Raw genomic sequence first — 23761 nt, 5'->3', positions numbered from 1 at the left:
GGGGCATGCCAGCAGAGAAACACGCGTGCGCAGAAGGACAGTCGCCGCGCGTGCGCAGGAGAGGGGTGTCCCTCGGACAGGAGAGGGGAGACCGGCAGCGGACCTGAATCGGGTCGGTGCTCGTAGACGCCGCCATCATGTTCCGGTGCCGCGTGTCTACCAGGCTGGTGCGGGCGCTCGGCCCAAGGTCACAGGGCCGTGCGGAGACAGGTGAGCCGGAGGTTCCTCAGGGGTGGCTTGAAAAGGGAAGGGGATTCTCCAGAAGTCCGCCCCTTCCTCAGTCTTCTGATCAGTACAATGGGTTTAGTGGCTCCTTTGCTGCAATGCAGTTGCCATAAATGACGCGTCTTTTTTTAACAAAGTGTATTTTTTTTTAAAAAAATGTTAATTCTGGATCTGGTTACTTGCTTCCAACTTCTAGTTATGAAGGTATTTTATTTGGAATAGTCACAGTAGGAAATCGGTTCTACTTGCGTTGAGCGCAGAGGCAAGGAGAGCTATTTAGGATGGAGCTTTCAACTAACAAAATCCTCTGGATATTATTATACACAAATCCAGTGCGAAGTTGGTGCTTGATTGCAAGGAAGTTTATGGATAAAGGTTGCAATGTTTTTAAGTCTCCAAAGCTTTTAAAGGAAAGAACCAGGACCAACACATCAATCCTAGGCAAGTTTACTTGGAAGCTAATCTTGTTGATTTCAGTTGAATTTATTAATTCAGTAGGAATGTAGCTAGCTATTTAATACAGCATTACACAGCCTCTGATTCTAAAATACCATCTTTCCAAGTGAAGGGAACTCAAATATTCCCATCCTAAAACATAGAGCTATTTTTAATTAAATATCAGAGTCAAGTATAATGGTTGTTTCGTTTTTTTGCTTCTGTCCTAAAAAGCCTCGTGAGTTCTTTAGAGTACATAAGTACTCTAAACTTGTGAAGAAAATTTATTTATTTATTTCCAGATAGGTTAGGATTTGCAGTTAGGATGGAATTACTGACTTCAGATTAACAGACCAGAGAGAAGAGAATTCAGTAAGCCTAGATTGGCAAATATCAAAGTACTATGTCAATCAATGTGCCCTACTGGTATCTGCTAACCAAATGAAGGATTTCAAGAAGTGTTCAGCGCTTGGGGTGTTTATACATTTAACTAGTTGGTCAGTATAGGTTCTGGGCTGTTGAATTTCTAAAGTGATCCCATTTCTGAAATCAAGGAGATAAGACTGTATTTCACCCTGCTGGTTATAAAAAGGGTTGGCTGGAAATAAGTCCCAGTAATTTTTTTGGTCCGTGTTTCTTGTTGTATGTTTAGGGTTGGAATGTGTGTTAGTTGCAGCCTCAGTCCACCTCTTCTGTTTCCAAGTAAAATGCAATGATAGCAATAAAGAGAGAAGGTTTGCTGTGTGGTGGAATATTTAAAGTTTGCCTCTCTCTCTGCTAATAGGTCAGCCCTATGCAGATTAGGGGCTCCTAAACCCAAAGATTTCAGTAGGAACACCTTAACTCTGCATTGATTTGGGCTGAGAGACTCGTGTAGATAAGTTACAGTTGGTGTGTTGACTCTTATTTACTTAACTTTTACTGTGTCATTGAAGGTTTATAAAGCAGGCTTGTATGTAACCATCTGTTTGTCATTGCCAACCTGGACTTCCATACAGGCAACTGAGTAAACTGATTGAGGGCAGACAGAACTCTCAATTACTCCTTTGTCAGTTTGCTGTACTTTTAGACTGCACTTTCTTATGATCCTGCTTCTTACTCATAAGAACAGTATCTCTTAGTAAAAGGCAGATCAGTAAAAATTATTGCAGGCTTGTAGTGGGGGCCAGGGGCTTAGTAATGAGGAGATAATGCGGTGCTGATGAACAGTTATTCTGTTTCTGGAAATCAGTCCACCTGTCTCTGGACAGGAGTGGAATGTCATGTTGTAAGAGGCTTTGATCACACACCCATTCACTGCTTTCTGTCAGTGAAAAGTCTCAATAGACTTTACTCTACTTTCAAGCTATGGACTCAGAAGTTACAAGAGAAGTAGTTTACTATCAGTACTTTTGAGTATATCCTGCTGAATCCAGTTGTAATTTAAATTTGGCTAAGTAAGGCTACAATCTTATACACATTTGCCTGGGAGTGCGGTTAGGGCAGCCTTTCCCAACCAGTGTGCCTCCAGATGTTGTTGGACCACAATTCCCATCTTTCCTGACCATTGGCAATGCTGGTTGAGGCTGATGGGAGTTGTGGTCCAACAACATCTGGAGGCCCACTGGTTGGGAAAGGCTGGGTTAGGGGATGTGTATAGGATTGGACTAAGAGCCATGGTTTGTATCTTGCCTTTTTGCACTGGAGTGTAGTGAAAGTAACAATAAAAGTACTACTATTAGTCAAAAATACTAACTGCAGTAAAAGGCAACACTTAAAACAGGGATGGGGAACCTGTAGACCTTGAGATTTTGTTGGACTACGCATCTCATCCAACATCTGGAGGGCCCACAGCTTTCCCATCCTTGAGTTTAAGCATCACAGAGGTCAGATTAAAAGAGGGCACACTGGAATAAAATTGTCTCGACCAGTTGTTAAAGGGCAAGCAGCAAAGGGAGCAAGCACACATTCTTGGTTCAGCTGTTCTATTTTATTAGCGTCCTAAATTCCATTCATAGTGTGTTTCTGTTTACGTACTTAGTATTTTTAAAAGTATGGGGGCGTTCAAGTGAGTCAGAGGTAGGTGAAAATGTAATGTGTAAACCAGAATGTATTCATCTATCTCAGAGAGGTTCCATGAACTCCACAGTTGTGCTCAGATTCTGGTCATCAGTGATTTCTTTTTAAACATGTTCTGATTCCTTCACATGATATTCCTTCCATGCAGTGGGTTTACTGATGTCAAGCAGCCCATGTCATTTGCCCATGGCGAATCCTCTTCTTTGTCCCCCAATTATCTTTCATTTGAGCTCATGTAGTGGGTAAATTGTTGGCTATAGGCTAGAGGTCTGGTTCAAATCATTGTTCAGCCACAAAACTCTCTGGGTGATTTGGGCAAGTCACTGGCTGTGTTCACAAGGCTTATTGTGAAGAAGCAGAGTGCTGGTGTGTGCTGTCCAGTTGCTCTGACTGTGCAGGATTGCCTTGCTCTCCCAATTACCTTGCCCGCTCATTATGTGTGAACTAGGAGTCGTGGTTTGTTGCTTCCTAACAAGCCACATTCACTAGCCAATCTGAAGCCATGGCTAGTGGCCTCTTTGGGAGCTACAAACAGTGATCTCTGGTTCAGACATAATGGGAAGCCAAGGCTTCCTAGTTTGTTCGTCCCACTCATGCCAGGAGAGGAGGGAAGTGGGAGTGATGGGACATTATGCACACCAGTGTATCACTCATTCACAATAAACCACAGAAAGTCAGAAAATCTGGGTTATCATTATGTGTGAATGCTGTCTTTCTCTCAGCTTAACCTTCAACACAAGATGGTGCTGAGGATAAAATGGAGCGGGGGGGTGCTCTAATGTGTGATATCTTGAGCCCTTGGAGAAGGTGAGGTACAAATGTTATGAATGACTTTAAATCTGTGACTAGCCGACATAAATGTTCCTTTGTGTTTTGCAGTAGAGGGTAAAAAGCTCCATTTTTATCATGATGCTGTTGTCTCAGCAGAAGAACTGTAGTGCCAGTGTAGTCTCTGAGACCAGTGGATTGTTCAGCTGTCGATTTATAGCTTAGTTGGTGTGTTAAAGTATGCTGCTGACAATTCTCCCTCCTAACAAATTGTGCTTCCAGGCAACTTGCTTCAGCGATGGAAAGTTCCCTTAGAAGTTCAGCTGAGCAGACAAATGGCTAACTCTGGTGTTCCGGGGGGCAAAGGCGAAAAAGCTGTCTTTGTCCTCCTTGTGGGCTTATCCACCTTAGGAGCAGGGGCCTATGTAAGTAGAAAGGCTTGATGGTCAAGAAAAAAGCAACATGTCTCCTGCTACATGGTAGTCATTCCTTTTCTCAACAATTAATTAGTTTTTGCTCTTCCTGCTTCTCATCTCTGTGCCCCCCCCTCTCTCTCCCTTTCTCTCCCCCCCCCTTTGCTTCTCTGCAGAATCTCCCAGGGATCTTAATACGCTAAGGGAGCAAAGCTGGGCCTGGCTTCAAAGTTAATATTTTCTTCTCTTGTTGTTTCAGTTACCTCGTTACAAGGGCAGTCGGTACATGTACAAAAACTAACTGCTGTTCTGCCCGCTGCCTTGAGTTGGTACATATAAGCCCGACTGGAGTTCTGTGTTTACTCTTACTGGTTAAGATACTTTGAAAAAAGAGAGAGGCTTAGTATGGCAACTCTTATATCATAAACTGAGCATGCCCCTAAACGAGGCTGTCAAACTTTGCAGGCACCAAGGCACACTTGCTTAGCCTGAGAGATCACTCTCCTGCTGTTTTCCGGGAGTTGTGGAATGCTGTAAATGCCATTGGTCATGACATTAGCAACAGACGAACCAATTGCTTTCTTCTCCCGGGATATTTGCATATGTCTAGAATTCTTGGAGATAGGTTATATGCAAATTAGGTCCAAGAATTTCCCTCTTGCAATGTACTTTTTTTAAAAAGTTGGTGATATATTATGATTTAAAATCAGATTCTGAAATAGTAGGACTCATCTGAGGGCAAAAAACCTAACTGGCTTGGTTCTTAAGCTATGGTTTAGTCAACAGGACCAGACCTCCAGTTCATTGCATTCCCTTCTCCCCTTGCACACTCTGATTTCCTTCCTTGTTTGGGTAGACTGCGGATTGCTTTTATATTCATATTGGACAAATTATAGTTTGCCTCCAAACCAGATTTGGAAACCCATTTCAAACCATGATTTCCAAGCTATTGTTGGAGAGTTCAAGGAAAAGGTGTGTGAGCCTGGGGCATGAACCTGACAGCAAAACTATGGTTTGTCTGTCTGTGAGAATTGAGTCCTATAGTCTTTAAGCAGCCTGGATTTGTAGGAAGCTTAAGGTGTTGGACTACGACCTGGGAGACCAGGGTTCAAATCCCCACAAGGCCATGAAGCTCGCTGGGTGACCTTGGGCCAGTCACTGCCTCTCAGCCTCATGAAAACCCTATTCATAGGGTCGCCATAAGTCAGATTCGAAGGCAGTACATTTACATTTTATTTTATTTTGATTGTGTTCATATGATATGCTGTACACTCTTGGCTCATTTGTCCTGATTAGATGCTGCACTATCTCGACAAGCTTTTCATGGGCCACTTTTAAAGTGGAAAAGCTGCTATTATTCAGTGGCTAACTGACCAACTTTTCTGGAGTTGTGTAGGTGTGGAACTGACCAGTTTTAACCTTGATTAGCTTGAGCAATTATACAATATCAGATGCCTCCCAAACCAAAGAAAGGATATGACAGTAAAACCACATTATAAACATTTTCTAAAAGGGAAAGTGCAAGGGAACGCCTAAAATAGGAACATCAAAAGCTGCCTTATACTGTTGGACATAGATCCATCTAGCTTAGTATTGCCTACACTGACTGGCAGCAGCTCTCCAGGGTTTCAGACAGAGATGCCAGGGATTGGATTTGGGATCTTCTGCATGCAAAGGACCTTCCCTAAAATAGTCTTAGAGGAGCCAATAACCCCTCTTGATAAAGCGAAGGAATCTAGGAAGCTGCCCAGTATTTGTCTGCTGAGTAGTGGCAGCTCTTCAGGGTCTCAGGTGGAAGTCTCCCATCACCAGCTGTCTGATCCCTTTTTAAAAACTGGAGATGCCGGAGATTGAGTTGAACACCTGTAAAGCAGATGTGGCTCCTCCTGTGAAAAGCAGGTAGCTTGGGGGAGGGATTGTGAGGCATGTTTTGGTGGAGACACATGAAAATCGAGTGCACCGAGCATTGCTGCACATGCACAGTTAACTGCCAAGTTAAGTCATTGGGCTGGGTTCCTCAAGCAGAGGGAAGTGGCTGATCACAGACAGCACACAGGTGGAGATTCCAGGCGTGTGCTTCAGTTTATCTTGGAAGGGACCGTTGGCAGACAAATGTACAATGTCAGCGTCTTGCACATCATGTCAAGAAGCCGAAATGGTTAGAACCCGAGGCCAGCGAGGGAGCAGAACCTGCACTGCCCATGGCAGTGGGGAGAGTTTTTGAGACATCTGAGAGTTTTTGCCTGCCTTAACGTTCTCTTCTGCATAAAATGTTTGATGAACTCGCAGGTGTTACGTGTGGATCTCAGCCTCTCCCACACCTCCGCAGCAGGGGAGGGAGGCAGTGACTGCTTCTGAGCAAGGCTTCTTCTCTTCATGGAGAAAGCTAAATCGACACTGAATAAGGGATGAAAAGAGGCCCTTTAGTATAAATGAACAAAGCTTAAATCATGTTGACACCTTCTATCTTTTAGCCATGCTGCTTTTGACAAAAGGCAGCGGAAAAGGCCGGAAGCCTTCTCAGAGCTTTCTGCTTCCTCTCTCACTCTCTCTCCCCTCTTTTCTTTCCTCACCCGTCTCCTTCTGCAGTTTTGCAGTGTCTGCATCTTAGACCCCCTTCTAGATCGCTAATGTCTCCAGGTGCTCCTGGCCAAGGCGGCAGCAACCTAGTGTACTTCTTAATTGTAGGAGGAGCGGTCACGGGGGGGGGGCAGGCGCTTATGTAAGCTGCTTTCCATTCAGTTTTGTTGCAGGGGCTGGTGGGTGACGCATGCCATAACTGAAGCGTGCCTTTTCACGTGGGCAGACTTACGACAATCCTCACAACCCAGTCCTTCTATAAAATCATGCTTTGTGGCAGCCTTCCACAACCTGGCGCTTTCTCAGAACGCAAGAAGAGCCTGCTGGAGCAGGCCAGTGGCCCATCGAGGCCAGCATCCTGTTCTAACAATGGCCATCCAGATGCCTGTGGAGATCCCACAAGAGGACCTGAGCACAAGACCACTCTCCTCTAATTGTTGTTGGACCACAACTCCCATTAGCCCTCACCTTTAGCCATGTTGGCTAGGCCTGATGGGGTTAGGAGTCCAGCAACATTCAGGGAGCCCCAGGTTAGGGAAAGCTGCCTTTTTGGAACTGGTCTGAGCACATGCCTCTGGTTGTGATAAATGCTTGTTGTTGGCTTCAGCTCTCTTTGAAGAGTCAGCTTCTTAGTTGATGGTGGTTGGCTCTCTCTCTCTCTGTCTCTCTCTCTCTGTCTCTCTCTCTCTGTCTCTCTCTCTCTCTCTCTCACACACACACACACACACACACACACTTCCTCTCTCTTATGTCATTTTGTACCCTTATAAAAAAGAGGCATGCATGCTTTTTCATTTTTAGTATTTGCTAGCTGTTCTTCCCCCCTCCCCTCCTCCTCACATTTGTGCAATGTTTGCTTCTTGCTTAGAAAGTATTTTGTCCACCTTTTGCATGAAATCAGCATATCCTGTTAACAGGGTACTGTGTTTTTTGCAGATCCCCTTTTGAAAGCGTGCATAGATTTCTTTACCTTTGTTATGAGGGGGAGAAATAGTCCACAGGGAAGTTTTGAACTAGCTTATTTTGGAGCAGTGTGGCTTTTTCCAGTCAGCAGCCAGTTTCCCTGGAGGAAATTTTGAGGATGACTAGTCTGCTGACAAGTCCCAAGGCCACAGCCACTGCTTACCCCACCACACAATCATCTTGACTCTGAATTTATGGTACTTTGAGGGGGCTAGATTTGACCCCAGAGGCCAGTAGTGGCTAATCCCCAGTTCAGATTGTTTTGGTTGTTTGCACATTAACATGCCTGCTAAATTGGATCCTCCACTTGTTCAGTCCTCTATAGTGACCTTCACTTGGAGCTGCAAAAATTCTGTCCCATCTGCAGAAGAGGATCCTTGTGTTCCTCCTTGCATTTCATGCCCACAGTCCTCATATAAGATGTGTTTCTCCCTTTCCTCCTGAGTATTCAGACTCTTCCCTTTCCTGCCGGTTAGGTAGGTTTTGCTTTGTTTCCTTGAAAAAAAGCCACTTTCCCTGAGTGAGCAGGCTGGACAAAAGCCCATCGCTATGCTAATGAAAAATGGGAATGGTCTGCCTTCAAGTCCATCCCGACTTATGGTGACCCTATGAATAGGGTGTTCATGGTAAGTGGTATTCAGAGGGGGTTTACTATTGCCTCCCTCTGAGGCTAGTCCTCCCCAGCTGGCTAGGGCCTGCTCAGCTTGTCACAGCTGCACCAGCCAGCCCCTTCGTTGTCCGCAACTGCCAGCTGGGGGGGCAACTGGGCTCCTTGGGACTATGCAGCTTGCCCACGGCTGCACAGGTGGCAGGGCACGTCATCCCTGAGCCACTCACTGTGAGGGTGATCTTTAGCTGGCCCTTGACACCCAAGAGACACGAGTGGGGATTTGAACTCACAGACTCTGGACTTCCAGCCAGGCTCTCCTCCTCACTGTGCTATACCAGCTGCTGAATTGCAATGCTAATGCTTACATGCAAACTTGGACCGAATGTATGTCAAAGAAGTCACCTGTTTGGTTGTGTAGGTGTACAAGATGCTGCAAGAAGATCAAGAACGGTATAAGAAGCGCATTCTGGCAGTAGATCGGCGCCTCCAGCAGGATACAAAGCCCCTGGCAGGTAGGTCTCCATCTGTACCTAGATGGTCTCTTTCAGCCTTTAGAACAGGGATGCGCAACCTGCGGCTCTCCAGAGGTTGTGAGGCTCCAACTCTTCTCATTCCTGAGCATTGGCCGTGCTGGCTGGAGCTTATAGGAACTGTAGTCCAACAACATCTGGAGGGCCACAGGCTCCCCATCCTGTGCTTTTCCCGTGTTTTGTCTTGATGGAGCGACCACCGTTATCTTCCAAGCGTTTGCTCAGTTGCAATAATGCTTACAATGGAGACAGGGGACATATGGTCCTCCAGATGTTGCTGGACTGCAGCTCTCATCATTTTTGACCATGCTGGCTGAGAGCTGATGGGAGTTGCAATTATATGGTTTTAGGTAAGCTACTGTCCTCTCAGCCTTAGCCCCTCATCTGCATTTTGTGGGTAATAAAATTGACCTACCTTATAGGGGTGTTCTGAGGATTGCAACAAGAAAATACATTTGATGCACCTTGCACACGTCAAATCACTATAGAAAGCAGTGGTATTAATCACAATAAAAATAATATTGTCCCAATGCAGAGAGATGAGAACTGGTTCTTTTCTCTCCGTCTTTTGGGTGGGAAACCTTTTTTTGATTTGATGTGCCTTCACTGTCTACTTGGTTATCGGTTGTTTGCAGCCCCGGAAACAGAAGCAGCCCCTCGCCCTGAATTTCCATCTCATGTTCCTTTCCTACTAATCGGCGGAGGCACTGCCGCTTTCGCTGCTGCCAGATCCATTCGGGCTCGGGATCCCGCGGCCAGGGTAAGGGACGGAAGCACAGCGTTTGGTTGTGACATCCAGTGTGCTTTGTTTGGTTGTTGAGACACTTGATATAAATCTTCCCATCGCCCCACGTTCAAGGTGCTGATTGTGTCTGAAGATCCTGAACTTCCATACATGCGGCCTCCGCTTTCCAAAGAACTGTGGTTTTCGGAAGACTCAGATGTCACAGAAACCCTGCGGTTCAAGCAGTGGAATGGCAAAGAGAGGAGGTTGGTTTTCTGTTCCTCCTGCCTCTCCCTCGTGCCCCGCCCCTGACCCCGGTGGTGCCAAAATGATAATTGATGGAAATATTTGAGACTTGCATCCAGGATCGCTCAAAGCAGACCAGTTATGCCTTTGGTACTGAGAGGTCATGAACATGTGTGCTTACTCTGTACATTTAAAACGTCCTGGTGGACCACTGAAATTCGGCGTTAAAAAAAAAAAAAGTGAAGTCGGCCCACCCCTGATGAAAAGGAGCCTGATTCTGTCTTGAGCAATGCTGTGAGTTTTGATTTTAATTTATGTTAGTCTTGTTTTGCTACCGAAAGCTGCTCTCAAGGCAGCTTACAAACGGTTGAATTGTATAATAAGCCAACAGAGTAAGCACAGTAAAAACGGCTACGCTACGCAGTTGCCTGAAACAGTCCATAACCATGACCAGCAGCAGCAGCAACCAATCTTAAGTGGCAAACCTCTTCCCCAACGAACCAAATTTTTACCAGCTTTCTGACAGTCATGAACGAGAGCCTTGGCAGGCCTCGTAGGGCAGTGAATTCCACCGAGAGGGTGCCACCACTGAGAGAGCCCTTGTAGTCATCTGCCTAACTTATAAAAAATGGTGGTAGTCCTTTGAAGCAGAGACACCTCTGAAGATACTAAAGCAGGGATAGCCAACATGGTGCCTTCCAGATGTTGGTGGACTACAACTCCAATCAGCCACAGCCAACAGGGCCAATGGTCGGGGATGATGGGAGTTGTAGTCCAACAGCATCTGAAGGGCACCGTGTTGGCTGCTCCTGTATTAAAGCATGTGGAGGCATAAATGAGAGGAGGCAAACCTACGGTAATGACTACTTACAGTGAAATATCTCTCTCCCTCCACTTCATCCTGTAGTATATACTTCCAGCCACCTTCTTTCTATGTATCTGCGCGTGACCTGCCTCATATAGAGAATGGTGGAGTGGCCGTCCTCACTGGAAGGAAGGTTAGTGTGACATTGAGTACAGCTGTCGTATCAGCCCTTTGTTTCTTTGATATCTGAAATCGGTCTTTTATTTATGAAGGGATTTATATCCTGTCTTTGAGATAGACATGGATGCCACTGTACATAAAAGCAACATGACCCAGATCTCAGCAGGGGGTTGGGAGAAGGGCCATAGCTCAGTGGCTTTGCATGTGGAAGACCCCAGGTTCAGTCTCCGGGGGGTGGGAAAGACTTCTCTCTGAAACCATGGAGAACTGTTGTCAGTCAGTGTGTGGACAATATGTAGCTACATGGACCTGTGGTCTGACTTGGTACAGTGTGGCTTCCTACGTTCCTAGGGAGTTAAAAGGCTTGCGGGGAAATAAAGAGTGGGTTGGCACTAGGATGTTAAGAGTTTCCACTAGACAGTGGGGAGAGGATTCCATAGCAGTGGTGGCCACCACAAAGAAGGCCCTTCCTCTTATTGTCATTCCTCCCAACGCAGACGGCAGGGGCACCTGGAGGAGGGCCTCTGAAGATGATGCACACAGAGGTGGAGCACCTCAGTTTCAGGGGCCAGTGCGGAGACCCTCAGACGTCTTCCCAGAGCTTGGAAAAGTTACTTTTTTTGAACTACAACTCCCATCAGCCCCAGCCAGCATGGCTACTGGATTGGGCTGATGGGACTTGTAGTTCAAAAAAGTAACTTTTCCAAGCTCTGTGTCTTCCTAGGCCATGACCCTCACCAGCCCTTCTCTATAGTGCTTTTTGCCTGGCTGGAACGTGTCATCAAACTGGGATGATGCGTCTTGTTTGCCCCGATGGAGGGGAGGGTGGGCTGGGAAACCACTGGCTTTTGCATGGCTGGAAACAAGCATTCTGTACAAAAGTAAGAGTCACAACAGTTGCCTCATCCACTTTGCTTCCGGCTCCGCCCACCACTGGCATGCGGTCCTCAGAAGATTGTCCACGAGGGAATGTTGCCTTCAGGCTGAAAAAAGGTTTTCTACCCCTGATACACGGGCAGGCTGAAGTAGGCAGAAACGTTGCATGAATTTGTTGTCGCTGTGGAAGATAGCCATGCTTAAAACAGACTTTTTTTAACAAGGGAGTCTGAAGAACAGAGCGAAATAGTGGCAACAAGACATTCAGTTCTGGAACTTATCTAAATAATTAACAAACCACCAGGTCGGATGGTATCTACTCGAGACTTCTTAAAGAACTCAAATGTGAAATTACTGATCTTCTAGCTAAAAGATGTAACTTGTTCCTGAGATCTGCCTCTATGCAAGAGACTAGACATGTTTGTTTTTATAAAAGGAATCCAGGAAATTACAGTCTGGTTAGCGTAACATCCATTAAGATGTCCAAAAGTTGTATTCAAGAGGCAAACTCTGATGGCTAAAAAAGTCTTGGCAGCGGGGAGCTTTGCTGTTGTTGAAAGCAGGTCTGTGGAGTCGGACAGTAGAAAAATAGAGGAGTCGGAGTCGAAGGTTTGGCGTACCGACTCCACAGCCCTGGTTGAAAGGCTGCAGGCGACCAACTTGGATGCTTTTAAAGAGGAGTAGACAAGATCACAGAGGATGAGGCTAACAGTGGCTACTAGCCACAATGGCTACGTTCTCCCTTCCCTGTTGGAGGCAGGATGCCTTTGAATACCAGTTGCTGGGAATTGGCGGTGGGAAGAATGATGTAGTGCTTGGGTCCTGCTTGCAGACTTACTGCAAGCAACTAGTTGACCACTATGAGAACAGAGTTTTGGCCTTTGGCCTGATCTTATGTTCTCTGGGAGACATGAGTGTGTGTTTGATTTGCAGGTGGTCCACATGGACGTCAGAGGCAACGTGGTGAAACTTGACAACGGCGCACAGATCTCCTATGACAAGTGCTTAATTGCCACAGGTTAGGATGTGGAGGCTGCATCGTTTTCTTTGTTAGTCTGTAGGGGGTGAGGGTAGGGTAGATTGAGGCATTGACTAAGACGCCAGAGAGCTCTGCTGTTCAACCTGAGTGTGATCTTGGTATCTCTCTTCTGTCCTCAGGTGGTTCTCCAAGGAATCTTCCTGTGATCGTGAGAGGGGGTAAAGAGGTGCAGCAGAGGCTCACCCTCTTCCGGAAGGTAATCCTAAGGGGGGGCATCTTTTCACCATGGGTTCATCCTTAGACTTCCTTAGACCTCTGTGCTTTATGGAAAGATCCCTGGCCTGCGTTGCTTACTTGTAAGTCCTAAGCAATACCGAAGAAGAATTGGTTCTTAATCCCTCTCCCTGCCCCCTGGCTGCTTTTTGGTCCCAGTGAGAACCTATGAACTAAGAACTTTTCTGATAAATGTACTGACTCTGCTGATGCTGTTAAGTAAAAAGAACAGATGAAATGGACCCCTGTCTCCTTGCAGATTGAAGATTTCCGTTCGCTGGAGAAAATTTCCAGAGAAGTCAAGTCAGTCACCGTTATTGGCGGCGGTTTCCTGGGTAGCGAGTTGGCCTGTGCTTTGGGGCGAAAAGGTGAGCATGACTGATTGGTGAGAGTCAAGAGCAGGGGTTAGGAGTGTGAGGCCTGGGCTTCAATAGCCGCTCGGCCATCAAGCTTCTTTGCCTAAGTCACTCTTGCTGTCTGCCTAACCTGCCTCGGAGGGCAGCTGTTGTGGAGGTAAACAAGGCTAGAATTGTGAAGCACTCTGCACGAGGCCAAGGATCTAGACATGGGAATAGAATAAAGTTGCAATGTTAGTTTGTCTCATCCAGTACAAGACGACAGAACTGCATTGTTTTCTCTGCAGGTAGGCCAGTTTTGCAACATGGGCCACATTTACACCGTACGTTTATTCCACTATTGTTCCACTTTAAACAGCTGGGAGAGGATCCTGCCTGAAACCCGGGAGAGGCTCTGCCAGTCGGTACGGACAGTAGTGAGCTAGATGGACCCAGTGGTCTGACTCTATAAGGCAGCTTCCCATATTCCTAATCTAGGTGCCACCTCAGAAAAGGCCCTTTTCCAGGTCAGTGCCTGCCTACTCTGAAGATGGGGGCACCTGAAGAAGGCCCTTGTCAGAAGGTGTTAAAGCATGGGCAGGCTTAAGTAGGAGAAATGCGATCATTCGGATACTCTTCCCCCAGGCCTTTGAGGGCTTCAGGAAACACTTTGAGTTGCGCCCGGAAACAAAATGGGCAGGTAGTCCTAAACTCTCCACTTCCCTTTGTAGCGCAGTCGAGGCGTCTAGAGGTCATCCAGATGTTCCCGGAGAACGGCAACATGGGCAAGGTTCTTCCTGAGTACTTGAGCAACTGGACCACTGACAAAGTCAGGCGAGGTAAGACCCCACTCCTTTCCCCTCTCTGCCTTCTTGCTGGTGCTGTTTGGAGGCCACCCTTGAGCAGCCAGGGGTATGGCGGCCTGAGCGCTCAGCTGGCTTGCCCTGGCTTTGATACTGCAGCGTCCTCTCAGCAGGATGCCTTGCCTGAGAACGGGCCCCCAGGTTCCGTGACCATTATGTGATGAGGTAGCTCTGCAGCTTGATCCCAGAAGGCACAACAGGCTCAGAAAGCCAGCCTTCTTATCTCAGGTCCGCAGCATGGCGGTGGCACATTGTCTTGCCTGCTTGGAGTCAGTCTGTCCAGCCACTTAAGTCCAAAGCAGCTACCTACCCTCGGCATCCCATCTGCCCTTATAATGGCAACTTGGCATTCTGCTTTTCAGACAGCCTGGTGTCAGCCTCACCCCGCTGCTCGGGAGTGGGGAACTGCTGTCCCATGGGCCAAATGCGGCCCGCAGTGGATTCCCATCTGACCTTGCAGCCTCTCCCGTTTAGCTCTGCCTTTCTTCCTCTCCTCCAGCAACTCGATGGGGTGAGGAGCAAGCGCTGTGTTCCTCCCCGGGTATCCAGCTGTATTTCTGTGCCAAGCCTTGAGAAGGGGACGCCTCTTTCTCATTCCTGTGCATGGAAGTTAAGCTCTTCTGTGCTGAACGCCGAGAAAGAAAAGAGAAGGAGAGAGGAAAGACAGGGAAGGGAATGGCACCCACTGCCAATACGTAACAACCCCCACCTGGCCATTTCCCCCCATGTGTGAATGTGGCCCTCGAATTAAAAAGGCTCCCCACCTCTGTGCAGCTCATATTACAACCCTTCCTTTGCGCTCCCTGCTGCAACCATAGGTAAGATCCCTTTTTATAGCCTACATCTCAGCCTTTGGGGAATGGGCGTCGCTCCGTGGTAGAGCATCTGCCTTGCATGCAGAAAGTCTCAGGGTCAATCCCTGGAAATTCCAGGTCAGGCTGAGAGAGGCCCCTGCCTGAAACCCTGGAGAGCCACTGGCAGGCAGCGCCGACAGTACTGAGCTTGATGGACAGCGGGTGTGATTCAGTATAAGGCTGATGATTCCTATGTTACCATGCCTCTGTAACTGCCCTGCCAAGTCTGTCTGTCTCTTTCCTGTTAATGTTGCCCCTCAATCCTTTATGTTTTGTCTCTCTGCTGTGTTGTAATAGTTGCCGGCACTCCTGTTCTGACCATTGTGTTTTGCATGCTCTTGGAGGTCACTGATTCATAGGGTCACCATAAGTCGTAATCGACTTGAAGGCACATAACAACAACAACAAAACTTTTCTGCACGTTGCAAAGATTTTTTCTAAAACGCCACAACCCCTGCCTGCAGGCTGATGAGCTGATAGGTATGACACAAAAGCAAAAACAGGGTGGGGAGGAACAGGCAATCAAGCACGTAGAGGCACAAATTACTCATAAAGTACCGTCAGGTTAGCACCCCAGCACGTGTGTTTGGTATTGGAAGGCAAGGTGGCAAGACAGACCACGTTGCTAGTAATGATCGGGAGCAGTGAGCGTCTGGTGGTTGTAAGTAGGCCAACCTACCCCACAAGTTATTGATCCCTGGCTTTAAGTGGAAGATGTTGCTACGCCAGCACTATTTCTTCTGTTGACCAGAGGGGAGTGGGATACAGTCAGGGTCCTGTCCCTCCCCCTGCTGCTGCTCTGTGCCTCTCCTCTGCCTGGCTCTACTGTCTAGTAGCAAAGCAACCCAGGCCTGAGTTTTCAGAAGGCTGTGATTACCGGTTAGCTTTACTGCATCTCTCTTCCTAGGCTATAGTTGTCTTCTGTGTTTTACTTTCAGAGGGAGTGAACGTAATGCCCAATGCGGTAGTGAAGTCTGTATCTCTTAGTGGGAAGCGGCTGCTAATAGAACTGAAGGATGGAAGGAAAGTGAGTACTGGGCAGTGGCAAAATGGATTGCCTGCCTTTTTGAAACATACATGTGTGTGCGTGTGCGTGCATGCGTGCAGCAGGAGTTAATCATGATTATAACATAGCTCAACCTCCTTGGTTCCTGTTCCATACTGTGAGTAGCTTAAGTATGTGTACCTGAAGTAAATCAGTGTCAGCTCTACACTGCGTCAGCAGTGCCGGTGGGGGCTGGAAATTCCTGGGTTGTTGACAGGGAAGCAAAGTCCTTAGCCGGCAGTCTGGCCGTAAATCTGCCAGGTCTAGGAGGAGGGAACCTGATAAGGGCCAGGCCTGTCCGAAGCGTACTTGCCAAGTCAGAAGTCCAGAAGCGAGGTCAGTAGAGGTCCGGGATCAAGTGCCAAGGGGTCAGTCCAAAAGAGGTTGCAAGGAAACTAGGAATACACGAAGCCACGCCTGACGTTGCAGTCAGCAACAAGCTGAGGCCAATGTGTGCCTTATAAGGAGCAGGTTTGACAGCAGGTGTGAGCCCTCAGCGTTTGGGCCTTAAGGGGCCAGGCCTGCCTCTCTTCTGCCTGACCTTCTGCTGTCTACGTTCTGCAGGTGAGGGGGGAGTATCCTGTTCACTGTCTGCGCCTGGCTGCAGGGCCTCTACTGTATCTGGGGTGCTCTGCAGCTGAGGGGGAGAAGGAGCTGGAGTCTCAGGAGTCTCCTCCATGTCTCCTTCTGGGTCTGCTGCTCCTGGGCCTGCTGCTGTTACTCCCGAGTCGTCCTCATCGGAGGAGTCCTCTGACGGGGCCATGACAATCAGTAGCTTTCCCCTATTGAGCTCTCTGTCCTCTTTTACTCCCCCTTCCTCTGTTTTCTCCCGTGTCAAATTTTAGACTGTAAGCCCCTTGGGGCAGGGACTTGTCATCTTGTTCTCTGCATAGAGCCATGCATTTTGATGGTGCTAGATGAGTAAGTTAAAAATGAATAACCCAGGCACCGGTCTGCTTTTTTACCCCTTTCTACTCAGGTGGAGACAGATCACATTGTGGCAGCTGTGGGCTTGGAGCCCAGTGTGGAACTGGCCACATCAGCGGGCCTGGAGGTGGACTCAGACTTTGGGGGCTTTAGGGTTAATGCAGAGCTCCAGGCCCGCTCAAATATCTGGGTGGTAAGTGCGTGTGTTGAGCATGTGGAAAGACAAATGGGCTTGAGCTGCTGGATAGAGATAAAGACTTATTATACCGATAATGAGAGCAGCAATTGTTACAGTGGGACCTTGTTATAATGTGGGGGTCAGGGGACAAAGGATGTACCCGCCTTATAGGGGTTCTGTGTTGTAACAAAAATCGCAGTATTGTGCTCTGGGACATCGTCATGCCCTTGGTACAGTATATCTGAATCCTTGGTACAGCCATCCACACCATAGTGAGGTTCCACTGTATTTCAAGTACTTATATGCAGCCTTTCAGAGGAAAGCCCTCCCAACATGGTTTACAAAAGATAACTAGCTTCTTCTACACACCAAGCACATTATGCTTCCAAACAACTTACAGAACGATCCATTTGCAGTTCTTCCAGTCTGACCCTCCCAGTGACCTTCCTTTTAGCCATCAACCTGCAATCCATTTTGCCCGTCCAACCACGTTCCCAGCTCACATGCCTTCCCTTGCCCTGACTCCATTTCTCTCCTTGGATGGTCCGATGCCTCCATTTTGTTCGAACGATGAAGAGATCTCGGAGGAGCAGTCCTTTTGGGATGCGATTGAGACCAGCCTTCCCTAACCTTGTGCCCTCTGGATGTTGTTGGACTACAACTGCTATCATCCCTGACCCTTGGCCATGCTGTCTGGGACTGATGGGAAATGGAGTCCAGCAGCATCTGGAGGCCACCAGGTTGGAGAAGGATGGCTCTGGCCTGTCTTGATTTTTCTCTTCTCCAAAGCCCTTTGCATCGGCATGCCAGGTGGGAGTAATTAAACAGGATGTGGTCCTGAATCCATGTGCAATGGAGGGGCTTTTGATGCTCCTCCAGCCTCAGCAATGGCAACTGGTCGCTGGAGCAAGGAAGAGGCTCAGCTGGGTTTTCATCTAAGCACAATGGAGGGCCCCCCCAAATGCTGTTTCCTTTCCCTCTGGAGACCTTCGTGAGGGCAGCTGGAAGCAACATCCAAGCACATTATTTTTTTTGGGGGGGGTAGGGGAGCAATCTTTGAATATACATTTGCATGGACCTTGGTAGTGCGTGTGTGATCCTGACAAACTAAGCTTTCATTTAAAGGGGAGAAAGTTAAGTTTCTAGTCCTCATAGTGATAACAGGTTTTTCCCCAATGCCTTCCCCTCCTCCCAAAATAAAATAAAAAGTGGCTGCAAGTGCTTTCTGCTAACTGCTGACAAATCCTAAGGGTTTCTGGCTGTGGCTAGTGGCAGTCAGGGGTTAAATATGGGGCATTCCTAAGAGTCCCATGCCGCCTTTCCCAAAACTGCCCCCAAACCAAAGCCACTGTGGGACTTTGAAGGCACTGAGAAGCCCTTGCTAACTTGACCTGCCCCTGGCCATTCCTCACTCTTCGCTCCTTTCCAGGCAGGGGATGCCGCTTGCTTCTATGACATCAAGCTAGGCAGGCGACGCGTGGAGCACCACGATCACGCTGTGGTGAGCGGAAGGCTGGCGGGAGAGAATATGACAGGAGCAGCCAAGCCATATTGGCACCAGTCCATGTTCTGGTAAGGTGGATTCTCTTCTTCTGCCCCTCTTTGCTCTGTTTGGGCCTGTCTCCTTGACCTTCCTAGTGCGCTGTAGTTGCACGGGCTCCTTGTAGCAACATAGGAGAAGCCGCCTTTGATATTAACATCAGACTAGTTGTCCACCTGGTCCAGCCTTGTCTGCTCCTGCCAGACAGAAAGTGGCTCTCCGGGGACTCCGGCAGAGATCTTCTCTCATCAGTTGCTACCCAAGATCCTTAACGAGGCATACCACGGATTGGACCTGGGCCCTCCTGCACACAAGCTTGTGCCCTTCCCACTGAGCTACTGGGGGTGTGGAAAGACGGTCACAAAAAGCACAAAACCTGTTGCAAGGACTGAAGGGCCCTCTGCACAGCATGTCCATCCTGGAGGCCCATCTGAGATCTGGTCTCCACAAGCAGCAGAATAAGGTGGGGGTGATATGGTGAGATAGAAAATAACATTTCAGGCTACAAATGGGGGGGTCAGTTTTTGAAAGCTCAAAAAAACCCTTAAAACAGCCTTTCCCAACTAGTGGGCCACCAGGTATTGTTGGACCACAACTCCCATCAGCCTCAGCCAGCATTGCCAATGGTCAGGAAAGATGGGAATTGTGGTCCAACAACATCTGGTGGCCCACTAGCTGGGAAAGGCTGCCTTAAAACATAGAAAGCAGAGAGGTTCTAACCTTTCCTCCTTATATGCTAGCTTTTTATTAGTCCTTGCAGGGAGTTTCTTTATAAAAAAATATAGGGGAACATTCAAGATCATTATTTCCCCCGTCTTCCACCCCTCCATCTGAAATGGTATATTCTTTTCCCATCTCAGAATTCTAGATACCTCCCCTGGGCTACATGCAGGGGTTGCCAGCATGGTGCCTACAGATGTTGGACCACAACTCCCATCATCCCTGGCTTTTAGAATCAAAGAGTTCTGCTCCAAAATGTGATGGACTTAAGGCTACATTGTAAAAATATGGGTGGTTATGTATTTGTGTTTAAAACAACCTCCCTGGGCTACAATAGTGAGATTCAAGACAGAATATCTCTGTGTTTGGTCATCCTTTATTTCTCTGTACTTAAAAAAAAAGAAAAACAAAACAGCAACAGCTTGCCTTGGATTTCTGAATTAGCCCACTATTGTGCTTATCTGGTCCTTCAGGAGCGATCTGGGCCCAGATGTGGGCTACGAAGCCATTGGCCTTGTGGATAGCAGCTTGCCCACTGTGGGAGTGTTTGCTAAAGCGACAGCAAAGGACACCCCAAAATCAGCAACAGAGCAATCAGGTGAGACTTTATTCCTTCGCCATGCCATGTTTGGGGTCGTGGCTTCAATTTTTGCAGTCGTTCCTTCATAAAGGAGTTGCCCTGGATTGCAGGAAGTGTTCGGCTCCTCTCCTAGGGTTAGCTTTTGGCCTCCCTTAGAGTGGGAGGACAGCCTGCATAGGATTACCCCAGGGATGGGAAACCTGTGCCCCCCCCCAATACGGTTAGATTGCAATACCCACCATCCCTGCCATGCTGGCAAAGGCTGATGGGAGTTGTAGTTCAATAACATCTAGAGGGCCACAGGTCAGGGAAGGCTGCTCTGGGGTGTGAGGGAAGGAGGAGGGAGGAACTTGCCAGGACTTTGACCAAGTCTGTTGTAGGAACTGGAATCCGCTCTGAGAGCGAAACGGAAATGGAAGCACAAGAGCTGAAGGTCTCAGCTGCCTCGCCTTCCAGCCTGCAGGCTCCACAGCAGGGAGAGGACTACGGGAAAGGCATCATTTTCTACCTCAGGGATAAAGTGGTGGTGGGAATCGTGCTGTGGAACATTTTCAATCGGATGCCAATTGCTCGAAAGGTGACTCTTCTCAGTAGCTAACACTCTCTGTCATGCTTATTGGCTCCTAGGAGCATCTGTTGTGGGAGAAGGCATTAACAAGGATCTCATTCCCAATCCAGCAGCAAAAAAGGGGGCATGGCTGTGGCTATCATGAAGGGACCCTGCACTTCTTAATTTGCCACACACTACTGGGTGGAATGTGAAAAATCCATGCTGGCTATAGTATACAACCACTCTTGTGGCTGTATAATTTCATCTTTAAAAAGGAAGGACCATGAGAACTAGAGTTGACTGCCAGCTCAACTCAAGAGGCTGTAATCGGACTCCTGTGAACAGGAGATTGGCAAGTGTCTTTCCAGAGCATCCTGTTAGCTGCTGTCAGCAAATGAGTTGCTGTACTAGATGGACCAGATGGGGACTGCGAGCCAATAGGGTGATTCTAGTGAAGATAAGAACAGTGCTTCTAGTGAATGAGCACATGCGTGCACACACACTGGAATGCCCTTGTGCCTGGTCTACATGGCTATTTTGCAAGCATTACGGTACACTAGCGCAGCCTGCTCTCCCCACCCTGCTCCCCTTCTCCACTGGGGCAAAAATCCCCAGACCTTGCAAGTGGGATATGGTGTGCAAAGGCAAAGTTTACAGCTATCAGTGGGTTGTAACTTGTAGAATACGAGGCTTGGATGTGATACTCCTTGAATAGCCTCATGGAACTGAAGTACAGAACTAGACTTCCTTCCCTGTCCTGCTCAACGCATAAGAAGTTAAGCTGGCTATGGAACCTGAAGGTTACATCACAGTGGCTGGCTTTTATGTGGTTAGGTCATCTTGTCACCCTATAGATCGGCACTATCTACCCTGGCTGGAGGCAGTACTATAAGGCCCTGCGCAGAAGCATTTCACTGCTTTGCCCTCCTTTTAACTGGAGAGGCTAGGGAATGAAATCTGAGATACGGAGTTCTGCATTTGACTTGTGCTGGACCATTTATTGTTTCTCATAAGCTGTTGACATCAGGCAGGTGCCTTCACCGTATTCCTTTCAGCGCCTGCTTAAAACTTCTTTTCTCTCGGCAAGCCTATCCAGACACATAGATGTTGATCAGTTATTCGTTTTAATTTTTTTAGTTGCTGTTTTAATTGTTTGAGAAAGGTTTTCAATTAGTTTTTAATTGTTCTGTTGCTAATTTTTAATGTTTTTTCTAAACCACTGAAGAGACTTTTTTTACAATCAAGCAGTATATACATTTTGGCAATATGTAAAATCTGGGATTTATTTGAAAGTGTGTGGCTTTATACCTAATCTTGTTTGCTGAGACGGTGCCGAGATCGGTCTCCAGGGGGCAGGGGGATGCAAAGAAGACCCCGTGAAGGGAGCGATAGCAGAGGGGAGCGAGTTGTGCTTGAGGAAGCTTCAGCTGGGCCAGTGCAGGCTCGCAGTACATAGCAATGAGTGACATCGGGCTGAAACGGCTTGCTTTCTCCTACAGATCATTAAGGACGGGGAAGAGCACGCTGACCTCAACGAAGTTGCCAAGCTCTTCAACATCCACGAGGACTGAGTGTCCCACCCCAAGCCTCAGGCTGGGATGCCTTTGGAAACTGGAGAGGGGCAGGCCTGGGCTGCGTGAGCGTGTCTGTTTGCTGCCTCCTTCCCCTTCCCCACAGAGTGTGCGTGTGTGAATAGTTGTGAATGTCAGGAATGGCCCAGGGCTCTCTTTGCACCATGCATTAAACTAGATTAACTTCTAAATTGCAATCAAGGCCTCTTACCTGGTAACCTCTTTGTTGTTCATTGAGGAGTGGCTGTGTGAAGAAGGGTAAGGCTGAGATGTTGGCCGTCAGCTCCTAAAACACCCTTTTTTGCTATCAGCCTCGTGACAGAACTGCTGCAGTGGAGAACGAAGACCAGCTAAACCAGGAAGGGAAACCAAATACCCACCTTGTCCGGTCATGTTCTCGCAGTGGCCAACCAGCTGCCTATGGGATGTCCGCAAGCAGGACATGAGCACAGTAACACTCTCCCCATTTGTGCTCCCAGCAGCTGGTATTCAGAGGCCTTTGGTACTAGAGGTGGTGTGAAGCCATGATTGCCACTAGCCATTGATTGCTTTATCCTCCATGAACTGCTCTGAGCCCTTTTTAAAGCTATTCAGATTGGTAGCCATCACTAGATTTTCCGGTAGCAAATTCGATTAGTTCACTATGTGATATATGAAGTATTTTTTGCCTGTCCTGAATCTCCCATCCTTCAGTTTCATTTGATGACCCCACGCTCTAGTGTTGAGAGGCATAAAAAGTCTACCCGCTTTCTTCACATCCTGTATAATTTTAGACACTTCTGTCATGTCTTCCCTTATTTACCTTTTGTTTTGTAAACTAAAAAGCCCCAAATGTTGTAAGCTTTCCTCAGAGGCCAGTTGCTCCAGCCCCATAATTGTTTCAATTGCCTTTTTCTGAACCTTTTCTAGATTGACAATGTCTATTTTGAGACAGAACTGTACAAAGCATAGATTTGTGTAACAGCATTGTGATATTGGGTGTTTTTTCTTTTGCCCTAATGTGCATCACTTTATGCTTGATTACATTTTCCATTTTAATGCCCCTACACCCAGTTTAGAGAGATCTTTTTAGTTATTACCCTGAACAATTTGGTGTCATTTGGGAACTTGTCAATTTCACTGCCATTCCCTAACTCCAGCTCATTTATGAACAGGTTAAAATACATAGGTACCAATATTAACTCTTGGGGGACCTGTGTTTACATCCTTCCATTGTGAGAACTGCCCATTTATTCTTACACATTGCTTCCTGTCCCTTAATCAGGTACTGATCCATAAAAAGGCCTTGTCCTCTTACTCCATGACTGCAACACTTAGAAGGCTTTAGCGAGGGACTGTATGAAAGGTTTTGTTAATACATGCTATCTACTGGATCACCCCTATCCAGATGCTCATTGACACACTTAAAATAACAGATCAGTGAGATAAAATGTACTCTAGAAAAAGCCAGGCTTGTTCTTCTTCAGCAAGACTTGTTCTTCTTTATGCTTGGAAATGCTACTGGCGATAATGCTTTCCGCCTGTTTTCCCAGAACAGATATTAAGCTAACTGGCCTATAATTTTCCTGGAACCCCACTGCTTCCCTTTTTGAAAAATTGTGTTATACTGTCACTTTCCAGGCCTCAAGACCAGAGGCTGATCTTAGGGGCATACATATTTTTGCTCGCAGATCAGCAGTTTCACTAAGCTCCCACTGCTCAACTCCCTTCTAAAGTGTTCTACAAAAGATTTTCACGAGCCCATGCTAACTACTGCGGTGGCCTAAATGGCCGTGGTTTTTAGCTGACTTCAGATATAAATTTTGTTGCCTTCTGTCATACTGAAGACTCGATGAGTCCAAGCTAGCCCCCCCTCCCCCTTGAGCATGTCACACATCAGTGCCTTCAACTGCAGGGAGTTGGGTGCTACATGTGTGATTTTGTTTGTGTCCTT

General features: G+C 47.4%; 1 protein-coding gene across 1 annotated transcript; it reads left to right on the top strand.

Annotated features, from left to right (window-relative positions):
* Window positions 1–21: 21 nt before the first annotated feature.
* AIFM1 (apoptosis inducing factor mitochondria associated 1) lies at window positions 22–22029 on the top strand. Its single transcript, XM_061598337.1, has 16 exons — window positions 22–210; window positions 3769–3911; window positions 8471–8564; window positions 9218–9342; window positions 9442–9572; window positions 10460–10550; window positions 12347–12431; window positions 12572–12648; window positions 12925–13033; window positions 13732–13839; window positions 15656–15744; window positions 16742–16882; window positions 18297–18439; window positions 19601–19725; window positions 20088–20284; window positions 21757–22029. The coding sequence occupies exons 1-16, from the start codon at window positions 138–140 to the stop codon at window positions 21826–21828; spliced, it is 1803 nt and encodes a 600-aa protein (XP_061454321.1). The 5' UTR covers window positions 22–137; the 3' UTR covers window positions 21829–22029.
* Window positions 22030–23761: the final 1732 nt, after the last annotated feature.

The sequence above is a fragment of the Rhineura floridana genome, chromosome 16, assembly GCF_030035675.1.
Source record: "Rhineura floridana isolate rRhiFlo1 chromosome 16, rRhiFlo1.hap2, whole genome shotgun sequence".
Classification (NCBI taxonomy): domain Eukaryota; kingdom Metazoa; phylum Chordata; class Lepidosauria; order Squamata; family Rhineuridae; genus Rhineura; species Rhineura floridana.
The sequence above is the reverse complement of the archived record's forward strand: the minus strand, read 5'-3'. Positions and strand labels throughout refer to the sequence as shown.

Bases quoted from the DNA above. Each gene is read 5' to 3' on its own strand.
- AIFM1 (XM_061598337.1), top strand. From the start codon at position 138: ATGTTCCGGTGCCGCGTGTCTACCAGGCTGGTGCGGGCGCTCGGCCCA. The intron at 3,912-8,470 runs GTAAGTAGAAAG...TTGGTTGTGTAG, and splicing joins CCTTAGGAGCAGGGGCCTAT to GTGTACAAGATGCTGCAAGA. The intron at 9,343-9,441 runs GTAAGGGACGGA...CCCACGTTCAAG, and splicing joins CTCGGGATCCCGCGGCCAGG to GTGCTGATTGTGTCTGAAGA.